Raw genomic sequence first — 21,154 nt, 5'->3', positions numbered from 1 at the left:
CAATATACAGAAATGTATAAAAATTAGGAGTTGAGAGGACAACTTTTGTTAATGATGCCAAACTCACAATTGATAAATTGTGACAATTCTTGTGAAGAAGTGCAAGAGAACAAAGACAGACTAGAATCCACAAAGAGGCGGCAGATGCTGTTCAATGCAGAAAAATATGCAACAATGTGCTATCACTAAATTTCTATTCATACAGTAGGGGATCGGTTAGCTCAGTTGGCTAGTCTGTGATGCGGAGCAACGGCAGCAGCATGGGTTCAATTCCCATACTGGCTGAGGTTACTCATGAAGACCCTGCCTTCTCAAGCTGTGGTGACCCTCAGGTCAAATCACAGCCAGTCAGCTCTCTCTCAAAAGGAGAGAGTTCTTGGGGACTATGGCAACTTTTATTTTAATTCGTATGGTGAAGAGATGGGTTTAACTGCATCAGATGTATGGCTATCTCAAAGAAGGGGCGTGCCCCTCATTTGCAGTTGATAGCTCAGTGGGCCCAGTCCCATCTTAATGACTCAAGGAGGAAGGGAGGGCAGCTCCCAGAGAGCATGCATTTTCTCTCTCACACACAGACAATGATCTGTGTTTCTGCAGCAACAGCAAGAAATATCTGTTTTCGAAGTTTGGACCACTGAAGAAAACTTTATCTAGAGAAGGAAAGCCCTCGCTCAAGAGCTACTGAGTTGATTTACATACTGCATAGAGGTGCTTGGAGAAATTGATTGCTCTCACTGTGGAATCTGTGTATTTTCCATTCATATATAAATACACTAGTTGGCTGTGGGAACTATTGCAGCCCAACATTTCTATGAAGATGTGAATTCTTGTGGGTCATGATATATTGTTGGCCAAGATATGACTGGAAGAAAAGTTCCATTCCAGACTGTAGGGGCACATGGTTCCCTTACAGGAGCAACTGGTGACACTGAGCACAAGAGATTATCTCACAGAACCACAACCCTCCATTGTGATGATGGGCAGAATTTTTGGAGGTTAATGGGGCTGGGACCTGAGGTGAGTGAACGGGCAGTTTTGTGCTGCTGGCTGGCATGATGGTTTTCAAGCACCATCCTGCCCCTGGGTTATTTTTACTGGCGGGTTTGATTGGGCATGGAACAGCCAGTAGTCCGCAAGTGGAGGGTAGTTTTTTAAGGTGATTAGAAGGCCAATTAAGGCCACTGAACAGAGGCCGATGAAATCTGGAGCACAGCAGTTGCCTGGGGGTATCCTCCCAGCAGGACGCCAGGAGGTCAGGACTCCAGGATATCTTTGACATCACTTCCACCTACGTGGCCTCAACTGCAGCGTCAGGCCACCCTTTGAAGGGGTTTCTCCTCCACAATGGTGGCACAGCAGCTGTGCCATTTTAAATTTTCAAATATTTTATAAATGATGAGAGAGCACCTCGAGATGGAGGCTCTTTCTCTCTCAACTGCAATGGTAGGTTGCAGCTCTTTCCATGCTGCAGGGCTTCCTCCTGGCTCCCGACACGGTGCAGTGTCGGCTATTGCATTGGACCGCAGTGTCAGGGTTCCAACCAAAAACAAAAAACCCTGCCCACTGTGCATCCCACAAAGGTCACCTTCTGCTCCTAGGCACCTGAATAGCCAGGGACAGTACATAGTAGTTCCAATTTCCAGCTGATACTCACGGCATCTTTTATCTTACTTTCTGTCTGCTATTTCTGCCTTTTCAGCTTTGGGAATGGATTGAGTGCTTTCTGAATCTTTCTAAAGGCGCTGGGTGGGGTTAAGGGTGTAGGGCAGGTGGGGTGCTCCTTTGGAGGGTGGGTACAGACCTGGTGGGCTGAACAGCCTCCTCCTGCACTGTAGGGATTCTATTCCCTATCAAATAGGGATTCATTACCACTCACTGCATAAAAATGTTCTTGGTTCTTGCTTATATCCTCCCTTTATCTCTTGTTCAAAATCTTAAACCTGAGCTGCTCGTCCTTGTATTATTAGCTACTGGGAACAGCTTTTCTTTGTCCACCTTATCTAAACCTGTCTTAATGTTGTGCACCTCTATCAAATCTCCCCTCAATCTCCTTTTCTTCAAGGACTTATATAAAAAACTGGTTATAAAAGTTACAAATTATATCACAGCTCTCACAGACTTGTCTGAGTGTTACATTTTAAAACATTTCATGGTGTTACGATACAATTATGCAACACCATTCTGTAGAAAAAAACTCAGAATTTGTAAGTCTAATGCATCGTGTCAGAAATTTACTTGTGATTCATAACTTCCATTCGTCATAACTTTCATTAGATCACAGTGCAAGTGATTCTGAATGAGGCAGCATTATAGGATATTTTGTTTAACATTAAAATTTTCACTTTGGTGTGGCTTTGCAAATTACGTTTTCCTCCTATTTCTATCATGAACTGACTGAGAGACAACAGGGTAACTTGTTTCTGCCACTGGATAATTGACTGACCACAGGTTTGATTCTCTTGATCACAAACAAGGCAGCAATTGGCCTCAATGCCTCTGGGAAAGGTTGCAGGTCCAAAGTCCGTCTGCTGAAAACCGGAATTGTTCGAAAATTTGACATTTTCGAAATGCCATGCCTGTCTAGTTCCCAGTGCTCCGAGTCAACCTGAACGACCCTCGACCCCACCTGACATAGTCTGAACTGCCTGACCTCTGCCCATACACTGTTAGTGTTGTTGTTGGCTTGGGTCACTGTCTGTGTGGAGTCTGCACGTTCTCCCCGTGTCTGCGTGGGTTTCGTCCGGGTGCTCCGGTTTCCTCCCACAAGTCCCGAAAGACGTGCTTGCTAGGTGAATTGGACATTCTGAATTCTCCCTCCATGTACCCGAACAGGCGCCGGAATGTGGCGACTGGGGGATTTTCACAGTAACTTCATTGCAGTGTTAATGTAAGCCTACTTGTGACAGTAAAGATTATTATATATATATTATTATGATGGGGAGTCTTTGACCAGAACTTTCTTGCTGTTTACGCTGGAGCGATCTTTCAATCCTGCCGACTGCACACCCACTCCGCGGGTTTCCCTGTGGCGAGCGCTGCATTCAACGGGAAACCCGGTTGACAATGGCAGGACCAGAAGGCGGGTTGTATGGAAAATCCCACCCTTTGTGTGTGGACAGTGATGTTCATTGACAACAAGCAGCACTGTCCAAGATCAAATGTTAAAATTTGGTTGAGGATCTGAAGGTCTGGCAGTGCCACCAAGGATTAAGTACCTTCATAAAAGCAGGAAATCAGGGTTGAGGTGTGGTGGGGCGGTGGGGAGAGTGGGAGCTGGCAATGCGGGAAGTGGGGGGGGGGGGGATTGTGGGCAGTAGCAATTGGAGATAGAAACCCAAATAAAGAATAGGGGCTGTATTCTTCACTTCGCAAGACTGGAAATGTGAATTACGATCGGGCGAAGAATCGGGCTCAATGGAAAAATCGAGATTTGTGGCCGACGCCAATTCGGGCACCATGCTCCGGCCCCTCCCTGGCGGGCCCATCAAAACCATTCTTTGCATAGATTTAAATCTACTTAGCGGGGTAGGACACAGTATGCTCTGCCCTTCTGTGATGCTCCACCCTTTTTCGCCATAAGTCAAGGGGGTGCAAATTAAGTGATAGACCGCATAATTTCCTCCTCCCTCAGGGAAGCGATGAACCCCAGACTACACCATGGAATGGAGGTGAGGGTGGCGTGTGCTCTGGAGGCACCACTGTCACCTCGTGCTGCCCATTCTGGATGCCCGCTCTCGTCCGAGCCATGGTCTTGATGCCCTCATCCATGGAGCACTGAGACTGGCCACGTCTCTCAATGAGTGAGACATGTCCTTCACTGTCTCAATCATGTCCTTCACTGTCTCAATCATGTCCCTCACTGCCTCTGACATGTCCCTCTATGACTTTGACATGTCCCTCTATGACTGGCCAAGGTCAGTCAACGCTCGGCCAATGCCCTCGATGCCCTCATCCATGACCCTTTGTGACTGGGCCAAGCATTGGAGCGTCGCAGCAATGTCCATGTGGGTCCGGTACATGGCTGTCTGTGACTGGGCTCCCTTGTCCTGAGCCTCAGCCATCGACTGCATGTGCCCCAAGCCTTGCACGTCTTGCCCCAGGCCTTTCACTGTGGACGCCACTTGTTCAGTGTTGGTCTGGGAAGCACACTTTGTTGGCACCATCTCCTGTGCCTGAAGGCAGTTGGGCGCTTCCAGCTGACACCCCCACTTGTACTCCTGGCTCTGTGCCTGCACCTGTACCAGTGATGGGATTATACTTTCCAGAAGTGCGATACCTGTCCAGATCACAGCTGGTTCCTGGGATGGAGCACTCCTCCGACCCATCACTCCATTGTGAGTCACTGCCTCCACCTGATGTGCTGCAGCATGTGTGGCATGCGCACTAGAAGGTGACCCAGGAGCCCCTTCACTAAAATCCCCACCGAGGTGATAGTTTCTGTGATGGCGAAGGGTGCAGGTGACAGCAATGATGAGAAGTTGGTGTCTTCCCTGGACTGGTACTCCGGGGTATGCTGAGGCTGTGGCTGGGGGTGAGGTACCCTAGATGGGTTGGCATCATCTGATGGTGATCCTGCAAGACAAAAGACAAGATACATGGTGAGATCTTGGGAAGGAGTGGTTTGTGGGAGAGGGGTGACTCTCTTGCTATAGGGCCATCACTTTGCATTGTGTGCTCACTTGGTTGTCGCATGCCGATCTCCAGTTCTGAGATAGCCCTCTCATCAGCCTCGCCCAGTAGCTCCAATGCCCACTGCTCCGTGGGGGTTTTGACTTCGAGATCCCGGGTGCCCCAACCAGTTTTCTGCGGCACCTGGTGATTATGGGTTGCCTTGTCCTAGGGGAAACATAAAGGACACAGTGTGGAGGTGAATTCTATGGGGGCTTTTAGCTGGTGGCATGTGTGTGCAAGGCACCTGGCCAAAGAGGACAATACAGGTGTTGGGGTTTGGTGAAGGGTAGGATGTAAGGGAGATGAGTTTTGGTCTCTAGGGGAGTTGGGGGGGGGGGGGGTGATGTGAGGAGTGAGGGACAGGAGTGATGCCAGGGACACAGAGAGGTGACTCACCTGAGCTGCCCTAAGGAGGTTGTTCATCTTCTTTCTGCACTGGGACCCAGTCCTCCTGGTGAGGCTGGCAGCACTGACCACCTCTGCCCACCTTCTCTCAAGCCCAGTTTACGATGGTGGGTTTCAGTCGCCTGCCAATCCTGGGGAAGAGGGTGTCTCTCCTCTCCTCCACTGCATTCATTATTCTCTCAAGTTCAGTCTCCAGGAACCTTGGGGAAGATCTCCTTTGTGCCACCCTCTTGGCTGGAATGCGGGTGTGTGGGCAGTGGAGTGCTTATAATCAGCTCCAGCATGTCAGGCTCTCCAATGCCAATGCCGGCCCCAGCGAATCAGACACCAGCCGGATTGGGAATTACTCTAGATTCACATGGTTGAGTTCTGACCCATTTACATTTCCCGAATAGCGCCCCGATGGGAATGCGACTCGCACGCGATTTATTCTCGGCAGCAACACTTAGGGCACGATCTAGTGGCCGCACCACACCCGACTCAGGACGCAGGGGCCTCTCGTTAGATTTACCTAGCTCTTCACACATTGCGAGATCTAACGGAATCTCATGAGATATCACAGTCTGGATTCCACCCACAATGGGCAGGATTCAGGTTTGTATATTCAAGTGTGCAGTCAGGCTCACTTGAATATGCTCTCGCCGGAGTTACCCAAGGCACGGGATCTAACCACTGTGTCTCGGACCCCTGAGCAACCAACACTGGGTGGTTGACCTCTGGCAGCCTGGTACCCTTGAAGTGCCACTTGGCCACCTTGACAGTGCTGGCTGGGTGCCACCTTGCTATTGCCAGGGTGCCTTGTGGTACTGCGAGCCTGGCAGGGCAGTGCCAGGGGACTGCCTGGGGCCATCTTTGTTGGGTAGTCCAGAGGCGACAGTGGGGGTCTAGAGTTTGAGGCACCATTTAAAAATGGTGCCCGATTTCTTCCTGCACTGGCAAGCGGAGCTTGTTAGTGCAGGAAATGGGAGTAAGTGTGGACTCAGCGAGGCGTCCCTCACCGAGGCCCCAAAATGAAGCAGAGTCCCGTTTAATAGTGGGGTCTTCTCTCCGCTGTTTCATTTCTGCTAAATTGCACCCTTAGTCTCCCAAACGGAAAATCCCCACCTAGAATTTCCTCAATGATAGAAGCGATTATGGGGGAAGAACTTATTCATGCACATTATTGAAGAACACCTGGCAAAATCGATGTAAGTTGAGTGACGTGAACGCATTTCTCTTCTGATTTTAAGCCAAGATATCTCAATAAAATAACAAGCAGAATACAGCAGACACCAAGAAATGTGAAATAAAAAACAACATTTTCCAGAAACACGGAGCAGGACAGGTGGCTGCAGTTGCACTTCTAATCCGTGCAGCTTTTCCGCACAGGTATTCAAAGAATTAGTCTGGAGACTTCTATCTACCTCATAGAAACCTCGAACCAAGGCTTCAGTCTGTTGGACAACACCTCTTTCCACTCTCCACTTCACCATACGCTCAATGTATTCCTTTTTGTTTTTCTCTGAAACTTGAGTATTGGCCCCACCTGTCTTGAGTTCCCGTTCTGTGACCTATGAGAAGCAAAATTAGTACTTGAAGAAAACAGTGGAAATAGAGGGGGAGGGGGAGAAATCAGGATTGTTTGGTTTATAAGAACAATTAACAACTTGATTCTGTATCACTTAGGGTTCCCCTGCCTTTCTAATAAGCAGAGCTTTCTTATTCTGATTGCTCCGCAGGGAATCCGCTGCCCTTTCTCTTTAATTCTTCAGTGTCCGTGATGCATTGCAGTAGCTGAGGGTGACAGCTCCATTCAGTCACCAGAAGGCTGAGCCATCCCGGGGGGATGATTTTTGTGGGCAGGTTTGCCACTGAACTAAGTATCTTTGCAGAAATTGAGTCAGATTGTACTGACGTTGGATCGCACACCTAAGCCATTTCTCACTGCTGGCACAGATTCATTTGCATTAGTGAACTGCAGGACCATGTGACTTGCATGGGGAGAGAGGGAAATGAATGAAAAAGGAGACTACCTAAATGGGGAAAAGATAAAAGTACAAAAGAGAGTTCCTCCTGGTCAGAAACTCTCTAATAATACGCCATCACGAATCTTATTGTCAGAATGATCAGAAAAAAGAAACCGAACAGAAAGAGAAACCTCAGAATTGTTTCTATGGTGACTGAATTTTAACTGTGCGCCGTAGGACTTTAGAAAAATTTCCACAAAACTTTACAGACAACAATGTTTTTGCAGCGCAACAATTGCGATCATTTGTTACATGTAACAAGGAAGCTGAATTAACACTCTGGCTTTTCCATTTCTGCAGGGCATCCAATCACATCAAAGTTGAGGACCAGACCACCACTAACCTTCCAACCTCAGGGTCAGTTGCATATTGGGGGCAGGTCACCTGGCCTCAACCAGAGACTCCTTTCAAAAGGTATGGGTGGGGAGGAGCATGAGCATATGAGGGCAAGCAACCTCCGTGCTGCCCAGGAAACGTGCAATTTTTAAAAACTTTTTAACTTAGCTTTTGCACCTGAGCATCCATTGCTCTAAGAGTGATTACACCAGTCCTCACACTTTAGAAAAAAAATATTGATCTTTTCCCAGCTGCTTGGGATGCTACATCCTGGCATTTCTTCTCCAGGTGAAAATCGGAAGTTCATCCCAAAAATGAGCCCATTCTGCGCCCAATCTATCAATGTCAAAGTACTTTCAAATTCCCTGCAAATCTCATTGTAATATGTATAAATGTAAAATGGCAGAAATCAGTGTAAACAACAGGGGTTCAAGTGGCAAACTCACACCATTAGTATCTTCTTTAAATATGAAAGTTAAAGTTTCAACTCATCATCTGTGCACATCAGGGACATCTGGGGGACTTATTACTTACCAACAAGCTGGGAGCAGGGATTGAGGGGTTGGAGGAAGGATGGTCAGGCGTTTCACTAGCACATGGGAAACTTGTAAGTGTGGGTCTGGAGTTTCGATATCATGGAGTCTGTCACTTGTCATTGATGGGGTCCCTGCTTGGTGTCATCCTCATTGACAAGCTTGGGGCGGGATTCTCCGGGAATCGGCGGGGCGGGCAGAAACGGCGCAGTGGAGTGGCGGGAACCACTCTGGTGTCGGGCTGCCCCAAACGTGCGGAATCTTCCGCACCTTCAGGGGCTAGGCCGGCACCGGAGCGGTTTGCGCCCCGCCAGCCGGCATGGAAGGCCTTTGGCGCCGCGCCAGCCAGGGCCGAAGGGACTCCGCCGGCCGGCACGGGTCCGCGCATGCGCGGGAGCATCAGCGTCTGCTGACATCATCCCCGCGCATGCGCACATGGAGTCACTTCTGCATCGGGAATGGCGGATGACCACGGCCTCCGATGCAGAAGAAATACAGTGCCCCCATGGCACAGGCCCGCCCGCGGATCGGTGGGCCCCGACCGCGGGCCAGGCCACCGTGGGGGCACATCCCACAACCCCCCAATAACCCCGGAGGCCGCCCACGCCGCCAGGTCCCGCCGATAAGGGACCAACTCTAATTTACGCCGGCGGGACCGTCTACAGGCGGCCGGGACTTTGGCCCATCGCGGGCCAGAGAATTCGGGCGGCCCTGGGGCCCACTGAGTCGCGCAGGACCCCACCATTCTCCGAGGCGGGCTGCGCCACTCACGCCACGCCGGTTTTTGGGCGGTGGGAGAATTCGGAGGCCGGCGGGGGCGGGATTCACGCCGGCCTCCGGCGATTCTCCGACCCGGCAGGGTATCGGAGAAGTTTCTGTTCTGCAGAGAATATGGTCCGCTCACCCCTACCCTGGTTGAGGGGTGGGGTGAATCTGCTTTCTGTCCTGCTTCGCAGGCACCTCAATGTTAATACTTGATCATGTGCAACTTAAAATGATCAGAAAGAAAAACATGATTGATTTGTTATGTTGTAGGTGTAACATAAGCGGCTTCCTTGTGGTGCACTTGACAAAGGAAGGTTCAGACGTGGAGATAACTTCAACACGTTTATTAAACTATTTACACTTCTATTACTCGGGTTCGACACTACTGCTATTCCTACTATAGCTACCCAGACTGACTAACCAGCTGCTGCAATCCATGTGGTGGGTCTAATATTAAATCAACCCTGTGTCTGTTCTCACTGACTGTCTCCACTGGAAAGAGGCAAATCATGTGTGTGGTGTCCTTTATATATGACTTCCAAAAGGCCTTTGATAAGGTGCCTCACGGGAGACTGCTGAGTAAAATAAGGGCCCATGGTATTCGAGGCAAGGTACTAACATGGATTGACGATTGGCTGTCAGGCAGAAGGCAGAGAGTTGGGATAAAAGGTTCTTTTTCGGAATGGCAACCGGTGACGAGTGGTGTCCCGCAGGGTTCAGTGTTGGGGCCACAGCTGTTCTCTTTATATATTAACGATCTAGATGACGGGACTAGGGGCATTCTGGCTAAGTTTGCCGATGATACAAAGATAGGTGGAGGGGCAGGTAGTATGGAGGAGGTGGGGAGGCTGCAGAAAGATTTAGACAGTTTAGGAGAGTGGTCCAAGAAATGGCTGATGAAATTCAACGTGGGCAAGTGCGAGGTCTTGCACTTTGGAAAAAAGAATAGAGGCATGGACTATTTTCTAAACGGTGACAAAATTCATAATGCTGAAGTGCAAAGGGACTTGGGAATCCTAGTCCAGGATTCTCTAAAGGTAAACTTGCAGGTTGAGTCCGTAATTAAGAAAGCAAATGCAATGTTGTCATTCATCTCAAGAGGCTTGGAATATAAAAGCAAGGATGTACTTCTGAAGCTTTATAAAGCATTAGTTAGGCCCCATTTAGAATACTGTGAGCAATTTTGGGCCCCACACCTCAGGAAGGACATATTGGCACTGGAGCGGGTCCAGCGGAGATTCACACGGATGATCCCAGGAATGGTAGGCCTAACATACGATGAACGTCTGAGGATCCTGGGATTATATTCATTGGAGTTTAGGAGGTTGAGGGGAGATCTAATAGAAACTTACAAGATAATGAATGGCTTAGATAGGGTGGACGTAGGGAAGTTGTTTCCATTAGCAGGGGAGACTAGGACCCGGGGGCACAGCCTTAGAATAAAAGGGAGTCACTTTAGAACAGAGATGAGGAGAAATTTCTTCAGCCAGAGAGTGGTGGGTCTGTGGAATTCATTGCCACAGAGGGCGGTGGAGGCCGGGACGTTGAGTGTCTTTAAGACAGAAGTTGATAAATTCTTGATTTCTCGAGGAATTAAGGGCTATGGAGAGAGAGCGGGTAAATGGAGTTGAAATCAGCCATGATTGAATGGCGGAGTGGACTCGATGGGCCGAATGGCCTTACTTCCGCTCCTATGTCTTATGGGTTGGTATAATGCTGCCCTGTGGTCGTGTCACCTCCTTGTGTATCGTGAATGTCTATTGGTCATGTCCTATCTACTTGATCTATTGGTTGAGTGTGTGTGTGTGATGTTTCTGGTGCTCCCTCTAGTGTCTAGCTAGCCTACATGTATTTACATTGATGCACATCACCACAATGATCTTTTCAAATAATTGAAAAAAATAACGTTCAGGATTAAGACTATCAGGTTTTAAGTTACAGCCCAAAAGGAATACGAGAGAAGCAGATTTGTTGCTGACATACAGCAGGTTGTGGATGGAGAAGGTAATGTTGTGTGATTATAGCACAATTCAATGCACAACCTTCAAGCTTGGTGCCAAAAGCAGGAGATAAATTGAATAATGTTTGCACTCAAGTCTCAAGAGTCTACATCAAAATCAAGGTAAATTAGGAGGAATGACGCCAGTTTGTTGTATTACACAGGCCATTTAAGACTGACAAGCAGCAACACATGCATACATCTTAAAAAAGGGGACATTGCTTGTGAGAAACCTGATAATTCCCTCGCTGGTACATTCCAGATTGCTGCACAGCATTGAGGGAACATTGGTGGAGATGTGTTCAGCTGCTGTGATTGAGAGATGGTGTAATGGTATTATCACTTGACTAGTAATCCAGAGACCCAGGGTAATGCTCTGGGGATCTGTGTTTGAAGCCCATTGTGGCAGAGAGTGAAAGTTGAATTCTTTCCCCCCCCCCCCCCCGTCTAAACCCCCCTCCCCCGTCTAACCCCCACCTCCCCGTCTAACCCCCACCTCCCCGTCTAACCCCCACCCCCCCTGTCTAACCCCCACCTCCCCCCGTCGAACCCCCACCTCCCTGTCTAACCCCCACCTTCCCCCGTCGTCTTACCCCCACTTCCACCCCGTCGTCTAACCCCCACCTCACCCCCACCTCCCCCTGTCTAACCCCCACCTCCCCGTCTAACCTCCACATCCCCCCATCTAACCCCCACCTCCCCCGTCTAACCCCCACCTCTCCCCCCGTCTAACCCCCACCTCCCCCCACCTCCCCCCGTCTAACCCCCACCTCCCCGTCTAACCTCCACATCCCCCCATCTAACCCCCACCTCCCCCCGTCTAACCCCCACCTCTCCCCCCGTCTAACCCCCACCTTCCCCGTCTAACCCCCACCTCCCACCTTCTAACCCCCACCTCCCCATCTAACCCCCACCTCCCCATTGAACCCCCACCTCCCCGTCTAACCCCCACCTTCCCCCGTCTAACCCCCACCTCTCTCCGTCTAACCACCACTTCCCCCCATCTAACCCCCACCTCCCCCATTGAACCCCACCTCCCCCCGTCTTACCCCCACCTCTCCCCCCGTCTAACCCCCACCTTCCTCCGTCTAACCCCCACCTCCCCATCTAACCCCCACCTCCCCCGTCGTCTAACCCCCACCTTCCCCCGTCTAACCCCCACCTCTCTCCGTCTAACCCCCACTTCCCCCCATCTAACCCCCACCTCCCCCATTGAACCCCCACCTCCCCCCGTCTAACCCTCACCCCCCCGTCTAACCCCCACCTCCCCGTCTAACCCCCACCTCCCCCCGTCTAAACCCCACCTTCCCCCGTCTAACCCCCACCTCCAACGTCTACCCCCCACCTCTCCCCCCCGTCTAACCCCCACCTCTCCCCCGTCTAACCCCCACCTCTCCCCCCTGTCTAACCCCCACCTCTCCCCCCGTCTAACCCCCATCTCGCCCCCGTCTAACCCCCACCTCCCCATCTAACCCCCACCTCCCCCCGTCTAAACCCCACCTTCCCCCGTCTAACCCCCACCTCCAACGTCTAACCCCCACCTCTCCCCCCCCGTCTAACCCCCACCTCTCCCCCGTCTAACCCCCACCTCTCCCCCCTGTCTAACCCCCACCTCTTCCCCGTCTAACCCCCACCTCTCCCCCCCTGTCTAACCCCCACCTCTCCCCCCCGTCTAACCCCCATCTCGCCCCCGTCTAACCCCCCCCATCTCTGAAAGTTGAATTCAATAACAATCTGCAATGATGACCAGGATTGAGGGAAATCCGCTGTCCTACATGTGACTCCAGACCAGGTTGACTCTTAAAGGCCTTTTGAAATCGGCAAGACACTTAATTCAAGGACAATTAGGAATGGACAATAAATGTTGGCCCAACCAGTGACACCAGCAACCCATGAATGAATAAAAACAATGATGATTAAAAACTAAGGTGATGTGGGCATATTGTCCATTATGTTTCCATAATTTTATGTCCATAATTATACAGTTTAGTTTGAATGTTTGATTTGCACCAAGATTGCACATGTCTCAGGCCTAGATGTTTGGGTCTGACAGGTAACCTTTGATAATGCAATTGAACAGAATATTTTCCTCATTTTCATGCCATCCCATTCCACTGGTAAAGCAATTCAACTTGCACCACAAAATGGATGGCGCAATCCAAATGCATGTCCTAAACTTTGGTGCACGGCCCAATTCAAATGAGCCTCCAGATATATCTGCAGTACACACTGATCCGAGAGTATCAATCTGGCTTCAGTTCATCAGTGCCTCATCAATTTTGGCCATCTCCAAGCTGGAGCTGGCCTGCTGTTAGAACATCAGCAAGGAGGGAGGCAGGGCCATACTGGGGCTGGTGGTGGGCTAGGCCAGCAGTAACTCTCTCACTTTTAGTTCTTCAATGTTAATCTTTATGTTTTGCCATAGGCTAGTTGCTGCTATAGGTGCAAACCACACAAACCTGCCCGAACACCTCCTCATTCACTGTAAAGGTGAGGTCGAGAATATCAGTGATGTCATTGTCCTTCATCCATTGTAAACTCTGGTGGAATTCTTCATCCAGGTATTCCAGGTCACTCAGGTCACATGGTCTGAAAGAATAGAGCAAATAATTGAAATTAGCGTGCAGTGGGTTAACACTCAACAATTTATGATTGCAGTTGATCAGTTTCAGAAACATTGGAAAGTATCAGATTGGATACACAGTTTAGCAGTGGTAGCTGCGACTGCTTGATTAGAAAGGTATTCCACCAACAACAAATGCTTCGACATTAGCCACTCATTAACCACCTTCCAAACCTGCCCATATATTTGTACTTGACTTGTTCTTCCCTAAAGTTTGAATACCTGCAAACTCACTCTTCCCACATTTTTGACATTGACAATCCTCAACAACTTTATTTCAGTCTGCAGCTCCAAATCAATTTGATACAATGTGAACAAGCATGGTTTCTGTGCTAAGGTATGCCATGTCGATGCTGCTTCATTTGCAATAACTGGCTAGACTGGTTTAGCCAATTTACCTCTGAATGCTCAGTAAATTCCCGGATGATACAAATATTGGTGGGGTGGTAAAGGTGGTAAAGTGAGGAGGATAGCCTTAGATTACAGGGGGATATAGACGGGCTGGTCAGATGAGCTGATCAATAGCAAATGGAATTCAATTTGGATAAGTGTGAGGAATGCACTTGGGCAGGATAAACAAAGCAAGGCAGTACATGATAAACGGCAGGACCCTAGGAAGCACCAAGGATCAGAGGGACCTTGGTGTGCATGTACACCAGTCCCTGAAGGTAGCAGAGCAGGTGGATACAGTGGTTAGAAGATATGGTATACTTCATACTTGTCTTTATTAGCCGTGGCATAGAGTTCATGAGTAGGGAGACTGTGCTGGAACTGTAAAATGTTGGTCAGGCCACAGCGAGAGTATTGTGTGCAGTTCTGTAAACCACATTTTAGGAAGGATGTGATGGCACTGGAAAGGGTGCAGAGGATACTTACCAGGATGTTGCCTGGGCTGGAGAGTTTTAGCTATGAAGCGAGATTGGATAGACTGAGGTTATTTCCCTTGGAGCAGAGAAGACTGAGGGGGACAAGATTGAGATGTACGAAATTGTGAGGGGTGTAGATAGAATAGACAGGAAGAAACTTTTCTCCTTAGAATCATAGAATTTACAAAGCAGAAGGAGGCTATTCGGCCCATCGAGTCGGGCCCATGGAAAGAGCACCCTATTTAAGAGCTCTGTTCTTGGTGGAGGGATCAATGATCAGGGGGTATAGATTTAAGGTAAGGGGCAAGAAGTTTAGAGGGGATGTGAGGAAAACGATTTCTACCTAGAGGGTGGTGGGAATCAGGAACTCGCTGCCTGAAAGGGTGGTGGAGGCAGAGACCCTCATAACATTTAAGAAGCATTTAGATTTGCACTTGCGATGCCAAGATATACACGGTTATCGGCCAAGTGCTGGAAAATGGGATTAGAATATTTAGGCGGTTGTTTTTGACCGGCGCAGACGTGATGGGGCCATAATAACTTACAAGGAAGCTGTCGTTAACGTTTACAGTTACATGCTTAACGCAGAATCTCACTCCCAGTGCAAACTGGGAGGATAGGTCGCACCAGGCACTGAGTTGGGCCTGCTTTTACCCTACTCCAAAAGTGCTCCAGGTTGTTGGCCTCTGCCCCCTACCTGAGCGCTCGATCTCCATGAGGCCCACAGGGAAGGATCAATAATGGTTTCTCCCGTGGGCCTTGTGGGGGCTATGATACCCCTCCCCCCAAGTCCGAAAGTCTCCCTACAGTCTTAAATGACTGGGGACTCTGAGAATTTCTGAGTGAAGGGTTGAAGAGACACTGGGAAGGCTCCCTTTTTACCATCGGCGAGTAACAGAAGGCGAAGCTTCGCCAACGCTAGGTCCTGTTGTGTCCATGCACGCATTTGAGCAGCCATCACTGGTAAGGTGTCCACAAAATCCAACGTTGCAATCACCTCATCCACAACTGCTTCCGGGCAATGGCAGACGGCTGAGGGCATCCGCATGGGCAATCATGGTACCCGGACGGTGTTGAAAAATGTGCTCATAAGTGGCAAGCATTTGTATCCACTGTTGGACTCTGGCCGATACAATAGGCAGGATACTCTAGTCCTCCCGAAAAGACCGAGCAATGGCTTGCGGTCCATTACAAAACTAAAATGCCGTGCATACACGCACTGCTGGAGTTTCTTAATTCCAGAGACGACAGAACCTCCTTCACAATTTGTGCAAACCAGTGCTCGCCATAGCCAGGGTCCTCGAGGCAAACACAATGGGGAGTTCCGTGCCATCATTCAACTCATGGGCCAGCACCGCTTTGTTGCCATAAGGGAAAGCATCACACGTTAAAATCAAGGGTCTAGTTGGCCATAGTGCATCAAGGGTTCTTTTGACGATAGGTGCCTCTTCACAGCCTCGAATGCCTCGTCCAGAGATTCGCCCCAGCGCCATTCTTGGTCGTTCCGCAACGGCACATGCAATGGCACCAATAACAAAGCCAGGGTGGTGATAAATGTGACATATTAACGAGGCCAAAGAATGACCAGAGCTCATGTCATTCCGTGATGTGGGGCCCCCATAATAGTCCGGACTTTACCCTCGACTGGGTGCAGCCCATCACTGTCCGCACAGTATCTGAGGCATGTTACTGGCTGGGCATGGAAAACACATTTACTCTGCTTCAATCAGATGCCCACATGGGCACAATGGTGGAATACTTCCTGGAGATTCGCCATGTGTTCCTGCTCCGTGGAACCGGTGTTGAGAACGTCATCCCAGCAGATGTCCACAATTGGTAGGCCCTTTAAGATGTTTCCATCACTCTCTGAAATATGATGGGGGCCCAGGTGGAAGACAGGCATATTCAAACAATCCCCAATGTGCTTATAGTGGCTACTTTTCTAGCTTTCGGGTTGAGCTCCACCTGCAGGTACACATGGCTCATGTCTAACTCTGTAAATGAAGAGTCCCAGCCAACTGAGCATAGAGGTTCTCGGCCTGGGGCATTGGGTAGCCGTCCAATCGCCAAGCCCTTTTTTAAGTCCCCACACAGATAGACGGTGTTATCAGGTTTCATCACGGGCACCTCAGGCGCAGCCCATTCTGCAAACTGTACTGGTCGTATGATCCTCAGATCTTGTAGGCGTTGCAGTTGAGCATCCACTTTTGTAAGTAGTGCATTTGGGATTGGCCTCGCCCGGAGGTACCTGGGCTGAGCAGAAGATCCACATAGATATGGGCTCTGGCACCCTTTGCCCACCTCAGACCTTCCTGGAAACCCTCCGACTATTTATTCAATACACTGAAACAATTTCCAGAGACCATTCAGGAGATTCAATGCCAATTAAATCTAAGGACATTCAATCAGTCTCTTGCTGGTAAATTTGGACCCAACGGACTGTCTGCTGTCCATAGGTCACTGGTGTCATGTTGGTCCCCACAATTGTTAACGGTTCCCCAGTATATGTAGCCAACCATGCTTTCGTATCCCGCAAGGCCAGCGGCATAATCCCCATACTAAAGCATTGAAACGTGTGAAATGCTACAACGGAGACCCCAGTGTCAATCTCCATCAGCACTGGATGTCCACCGGTATGGTGATGTGGATTGGTGCAACATTTGGAACTGAGACACAGTTTAATAACAGCAAACCTTCATCCTCTTCCAGGTCGTATCCTCCAGAGTCCTTTGACCAGAAAGTTGGCAACGTGGCCAGCTCACACCGTCACCCTCGGGTGAAGATTCCACTGGGTATTGGGAGGCCCAGGCTCCACCCCGAACTTACCTTGGGAGCTGCTCTTCAGGAAGGAATCTGCCCATACCAGTGCCACCCCGTGTCCTGGGGAAGTCTGAAAAGGGCAGCCCAAACTATGCACACCATAATCAACAGATCTCTGCAGTTCCTGTACAACCTTCTCAGTGTTTGCGCGAAAGAGGGAAAGCTCAATAATTTGCTTTAAATCCGGCATAGTTTCCACTAACAGCTTCTGTTGAGTGGCTGAACTATTAATACCCCACAACAGTGTGGCCTGTAACATTTCTGAGAGAGATGACCCAAATCCGCAGTGCTCACCAAGCGCCGTGATTGAGTTAAAAGGTCCATAACTGACTCACCAGGGGAACGTATCGCCATGTTAAACCGGCACCTTTGCGTGATCAGTGGCGGCTTGGGGTCATAGTGGTCTGAAACCATTGCCACTAGTTCATCGAATGACCTAGAATCCGGTGCAACCAATAGGTCAAAGCCTTGATGATCCCAAATGTCCGGACCCCACAGGTGGTCATAAGGAAAACTTTGTCGGTCTTCCCAAAATATTCTGTTCGCTTGGAAGAAGAATCGCATGTGCTCTGCATACTGATTTACAAGCCAGCTCTTTAGCCCACTGTGCTAAACCAGCCCCAACCTGCTTCCAGTTGTTAGAGAAAAACATACTTATCAATGAACTAATTTTCAACTGTTGTTAAATTAATGCACAATATTGAAGGCAATTGATGTTTTTATGGTCTTATTTGAATGACCTTAAGAAAATAGATCCCTGTAATATTAAATAGAAACATCTTTATTATGAACAGATTTTGAAATTAAAAGGTTAATTTCAATCCCAAGGTAATTTAGCCTTAAGAGTGGAACAATTCGTAAATAAGTTTTATAAAAACTGTAGAATCCGTAAAGGAATTCTCCAGAAGCAGATCCTTTAATGGCTTTATTTAATTTTCCTAAAGTGTTTCATAGTTGGGTTTGGGTGATACATTTTTTAAAAGATTATTAAATTACACTGGATTTGAAAGGGGACAATCTATTTAGACTGTCAGTAATGTTTATGCCACTGTGTGTGTAGAACAGATGTTATGAACGTTATTTAAAAAATATTTTTGAAGGTCTTCCTGAATATGCAAGGATTAAATACACAGATCAAACTAATTATCGGAGGATTGATCAAATTCATTGAAGTCATGATAAATATATTGTGCTTTGAAATGCCACAGACTGTCTGTGTGGAGTTTGCACGTTCTCTCCATGTCTGCTTGGGTTTCCTCCCACAGTCCAAAGATGTGCAAGTTAGGTTTATTGGCCACGCTAACTTGCACCTTAGTGTCCAAAGATTGGGTGGGGTTACAGAGACAGGGTGGGGAATTGGGCCTGGCGAGGGTGTTCTTTTGGATGGTCGGTGCAGACTTCTGCACTGGAGGGCTTCTATGATTCTATGATTCCATCAGTACTCATGTTCAGACCAGGCAATCCTGTCCCTTCTTTAAATATCCAAAAGAATGGCTCCGAACTTCTGAACTCTGGAGGTACCCCAAACATGTGCTGGGGGTTCCCCCTAAAGTCCCCATGCAAAGGCTGCACAGCAATTGCTTGGGAAATTTAAACTTCCAATGGACTTTTACCCTGCAACGGAAATCATCTAAAACACCAATTTAAATTGGAGACTTCGGATGGTTCCGACTCTCTTAGCAGAATAACTGCGCAGAAAAAGTTAGACAGACTAAAATCATTTCTAACTCCTGGGTTACTATACTACGGACTGCCTCCTCCCCACCACTCTCCACTGGACCCTGCCCGACCATTCCCAACAATCCCACTACCTTCCAGAACTTCTCCCCCCCAACCTCTTGACTACTCCCCATTCCCCTGACTACCTCTGACACCACCCCCTTTCTATACCTATATATCCTACCTATACCATCCACATGCACCTCCTCCTTCCACCCTGACCCATCCTACCCAATTATCTTATATACTTCCTTTTTCACTGGCTTGTCCAAATGATATTTAAACATAGCGACCATGAAACCTGCTGCTTTATGGCAGGTGATGCTGTAAAACATGGGGGTATGGCTTCACTTCCACCGATACTACAGTCCTGCACTAGAAGGACTCGTGAACCAAGTGCGCTACACATCTCCCAACAGGCCTGGGACGGAAGTGCAGCTTCCTACCTGGGTAAGTAAAAAGGAGTGGATTGGCAATCGGACAGTGATTCCCACTTATTAGACGTTCTGGTCCACAGGAGCCCAGGGAAGGCGAGAGGCCGGCGTTTTGGCCTTTGCCTCCCTGGTGGCCCGGAGATGGATTTTGTTGAGATGGAGGGACTCGGAGCCTCCAAATTCGGGTGTTTGGGTTAGTGACATGGCAGGGTTTCTTAGGCGAGAAAATTAAGTTCGCCTTAAGAGGTTCACTGCAGGTGTTCGCTCGGAGGTGGCAGCCGTTCCTCGACTTCTTCAAGGAAAATTGACCGTCAGCGGGGTTGGGGGGGGGCAGGGGGGGCATGGAAGTGACGAATAAGGGTAGGGAATCTAATGTATGGGTTGTTAGGGTCTATGCTTGGGCGGGGGGGGGGGGGGGGGGGGGGGGGGTTGGGTATGGTATTGTGTTTTTGTTTTGTGTGTTGGATCTTTTTGTTTAAAATGTTAAAATTATAAATGCCTGGACTTCCGGGTGCGGCGATGACCAGCTAAGTCGCACGTTTCGGCAGCTCCCGGTGGAACGGACTTTTGGGCTCTTAATAGGAGCCCCAATGGCAATTTTTACGGCTAAAAACACTGTGCGGTAAACCAGAAGGGAATTCCCCCTGGACACAGATGGAAAAAGGAGGGGAAAGTGGCCGGATTGCGGAGGATCCTCTAGAGCAGCGGCAAGGAAAGCAAGCACAAAGCAAGATGGCGTCGGAAGGTGGCCGTCTAGTATGGGGCCCCGACCAACAAGAGTTCCTGCGGCGCTGTGTGGAAGAACTTAAAAAGGAAATGAAGAAGGGGCTGCTGGCCCCAATATTACAGGCGATTGAAGGGCTAAAGGAGGAACAAAAGACCCAGGAGCAGGAGCTTCGGGTCAAAGAACAAAGAACAAAGAAATGTACAGCACAGGAACAGGCCCTTCGGCCCTCCAAGCCCGTGCCGACCATACTGCCCGACTAAACTACAATCTTCTACACTTCCTGGGTCCGTATCCTTCTATTCCCATCCTATTCATATATTTGTCAAGATGCCCCTTAAATGTCCCTATCGTCCCTGCCTCCACTACCTCCTCCGGTAGTGAGTTCCAGGCACCCACTACCCTCTGCGTAAAAAACTTGCCTCGTACATCTACTCTAAACTTTGCCCCTCTCACCTTAAACCTATGCCCCCTAGTAATTGACCCCTCTACCCTGGGGAAAAGCCTCTGACTATCCACTCTGTCTATGCCCCTCATAATTTTGTATACCTCTATCAGGTCGCCCCTCAACCTCCTTCGTTCCAGTGAGAACAAACCGAGTTTATTCAATCGCTCCTCATAGCTTATGCCCTCCATACCAGGCAACATTCTGGTAAATCTCTTCTGCACCCTCTCTAAAGCCTCCACATCCTTCTGGTAGTGTGGCGACCAGAATTGAACACTATACTCCAAGTGTGGCCTAACTAAGGTTCTATACAGCTGCAACATGACTTGCCAATTCTTATACTCAATGCCCCGGCCAATGAAGGCAAGCATGCCGTATGCCTTCTTGACTACCTTCTCCACCTGTGTAGCCCCTTTCAGTGATCTGTGGACCTGTACTCCTAGATCTCTTTGACTTTAAATACTCTTGAGGGTTCTACCATTCACTGTATATTCCCTACCTGCATTAGCCCTTCCAAAATGCATTACCTCACATTTGTCCAGGTTAAACTCCATCTGCCATCTCTCCGCCCAAGTCTCCAGACAATCTAAATCCTGCTGTATCCTCAGACAGTCCTCATCGCTATCCGCAATTCCACCAACCTTTGTGTCGTCTGCAAACTTACTAATCAGACCAGTTACATTTTCCTCCAAATCATTTATATATACTACAAAGAGCAAAGGTCCCAGCACTGATCCCTGTGGAACACCACTGGTCACAGCCCTCCAATTAGAAAAGCATCCCTCCATTGCTACCCTCTGCCTTCTAT

At 49.0% G+C, this 21,154-nt stretch overlaps 1 protein-coding gene across 4 annotated transcripts in view; it reads right to left on the bottom strand.

Annotated features, from left to right (window-relative positions):
• The window catches only part of LOC140425013 (E3 ubiquitin-protein ligase HECW1-like), an 856,744-nt gene that overhangs the window by 50,810 nt on the left and 784,780 nt on the right, over positions 1–21,154 (bottom strand). For all 4 annotated transcript variants that reach the window (XM_072508780.1, XM_072508779.1, XM_072508783.1 and 1 more), the window contains 2 exons: positions 13,175–13,304; positions 6,480–6,626 (listed from right to left, as the gene is read on the bottom strand). In XM_072508780.1, coding sequence (XP_072364881.1) covers positions 6,480–6,626; positions 13,175–13,304 — 277 coding nt within the window. The remainder of the gene's footprint in view (positions 1–6,479; positions 6,627–13,174; positions 13,305–21,154) is intronic.

Source organism: Scyliorhinus torazame, chromosome 6 (assembly GCF_047496885.1).
Source record: "Scyliorhinus torazame isolate Kashiwa2021f chromosome 6, sScyTor2.1, whole genome shotgun sequence".
NCBI classification, from domain to species: domain Eukaryota; kingdom Metazoa; phylum Chordata; class Chondrichthyes; order Carcharhiniformes; family Scyliorhinidae; genus Scyliorhinus; species Scyliorhinus torazame.
This window is presented reverse-complemented; position numbering and strand designations above follow the sequence as displayed.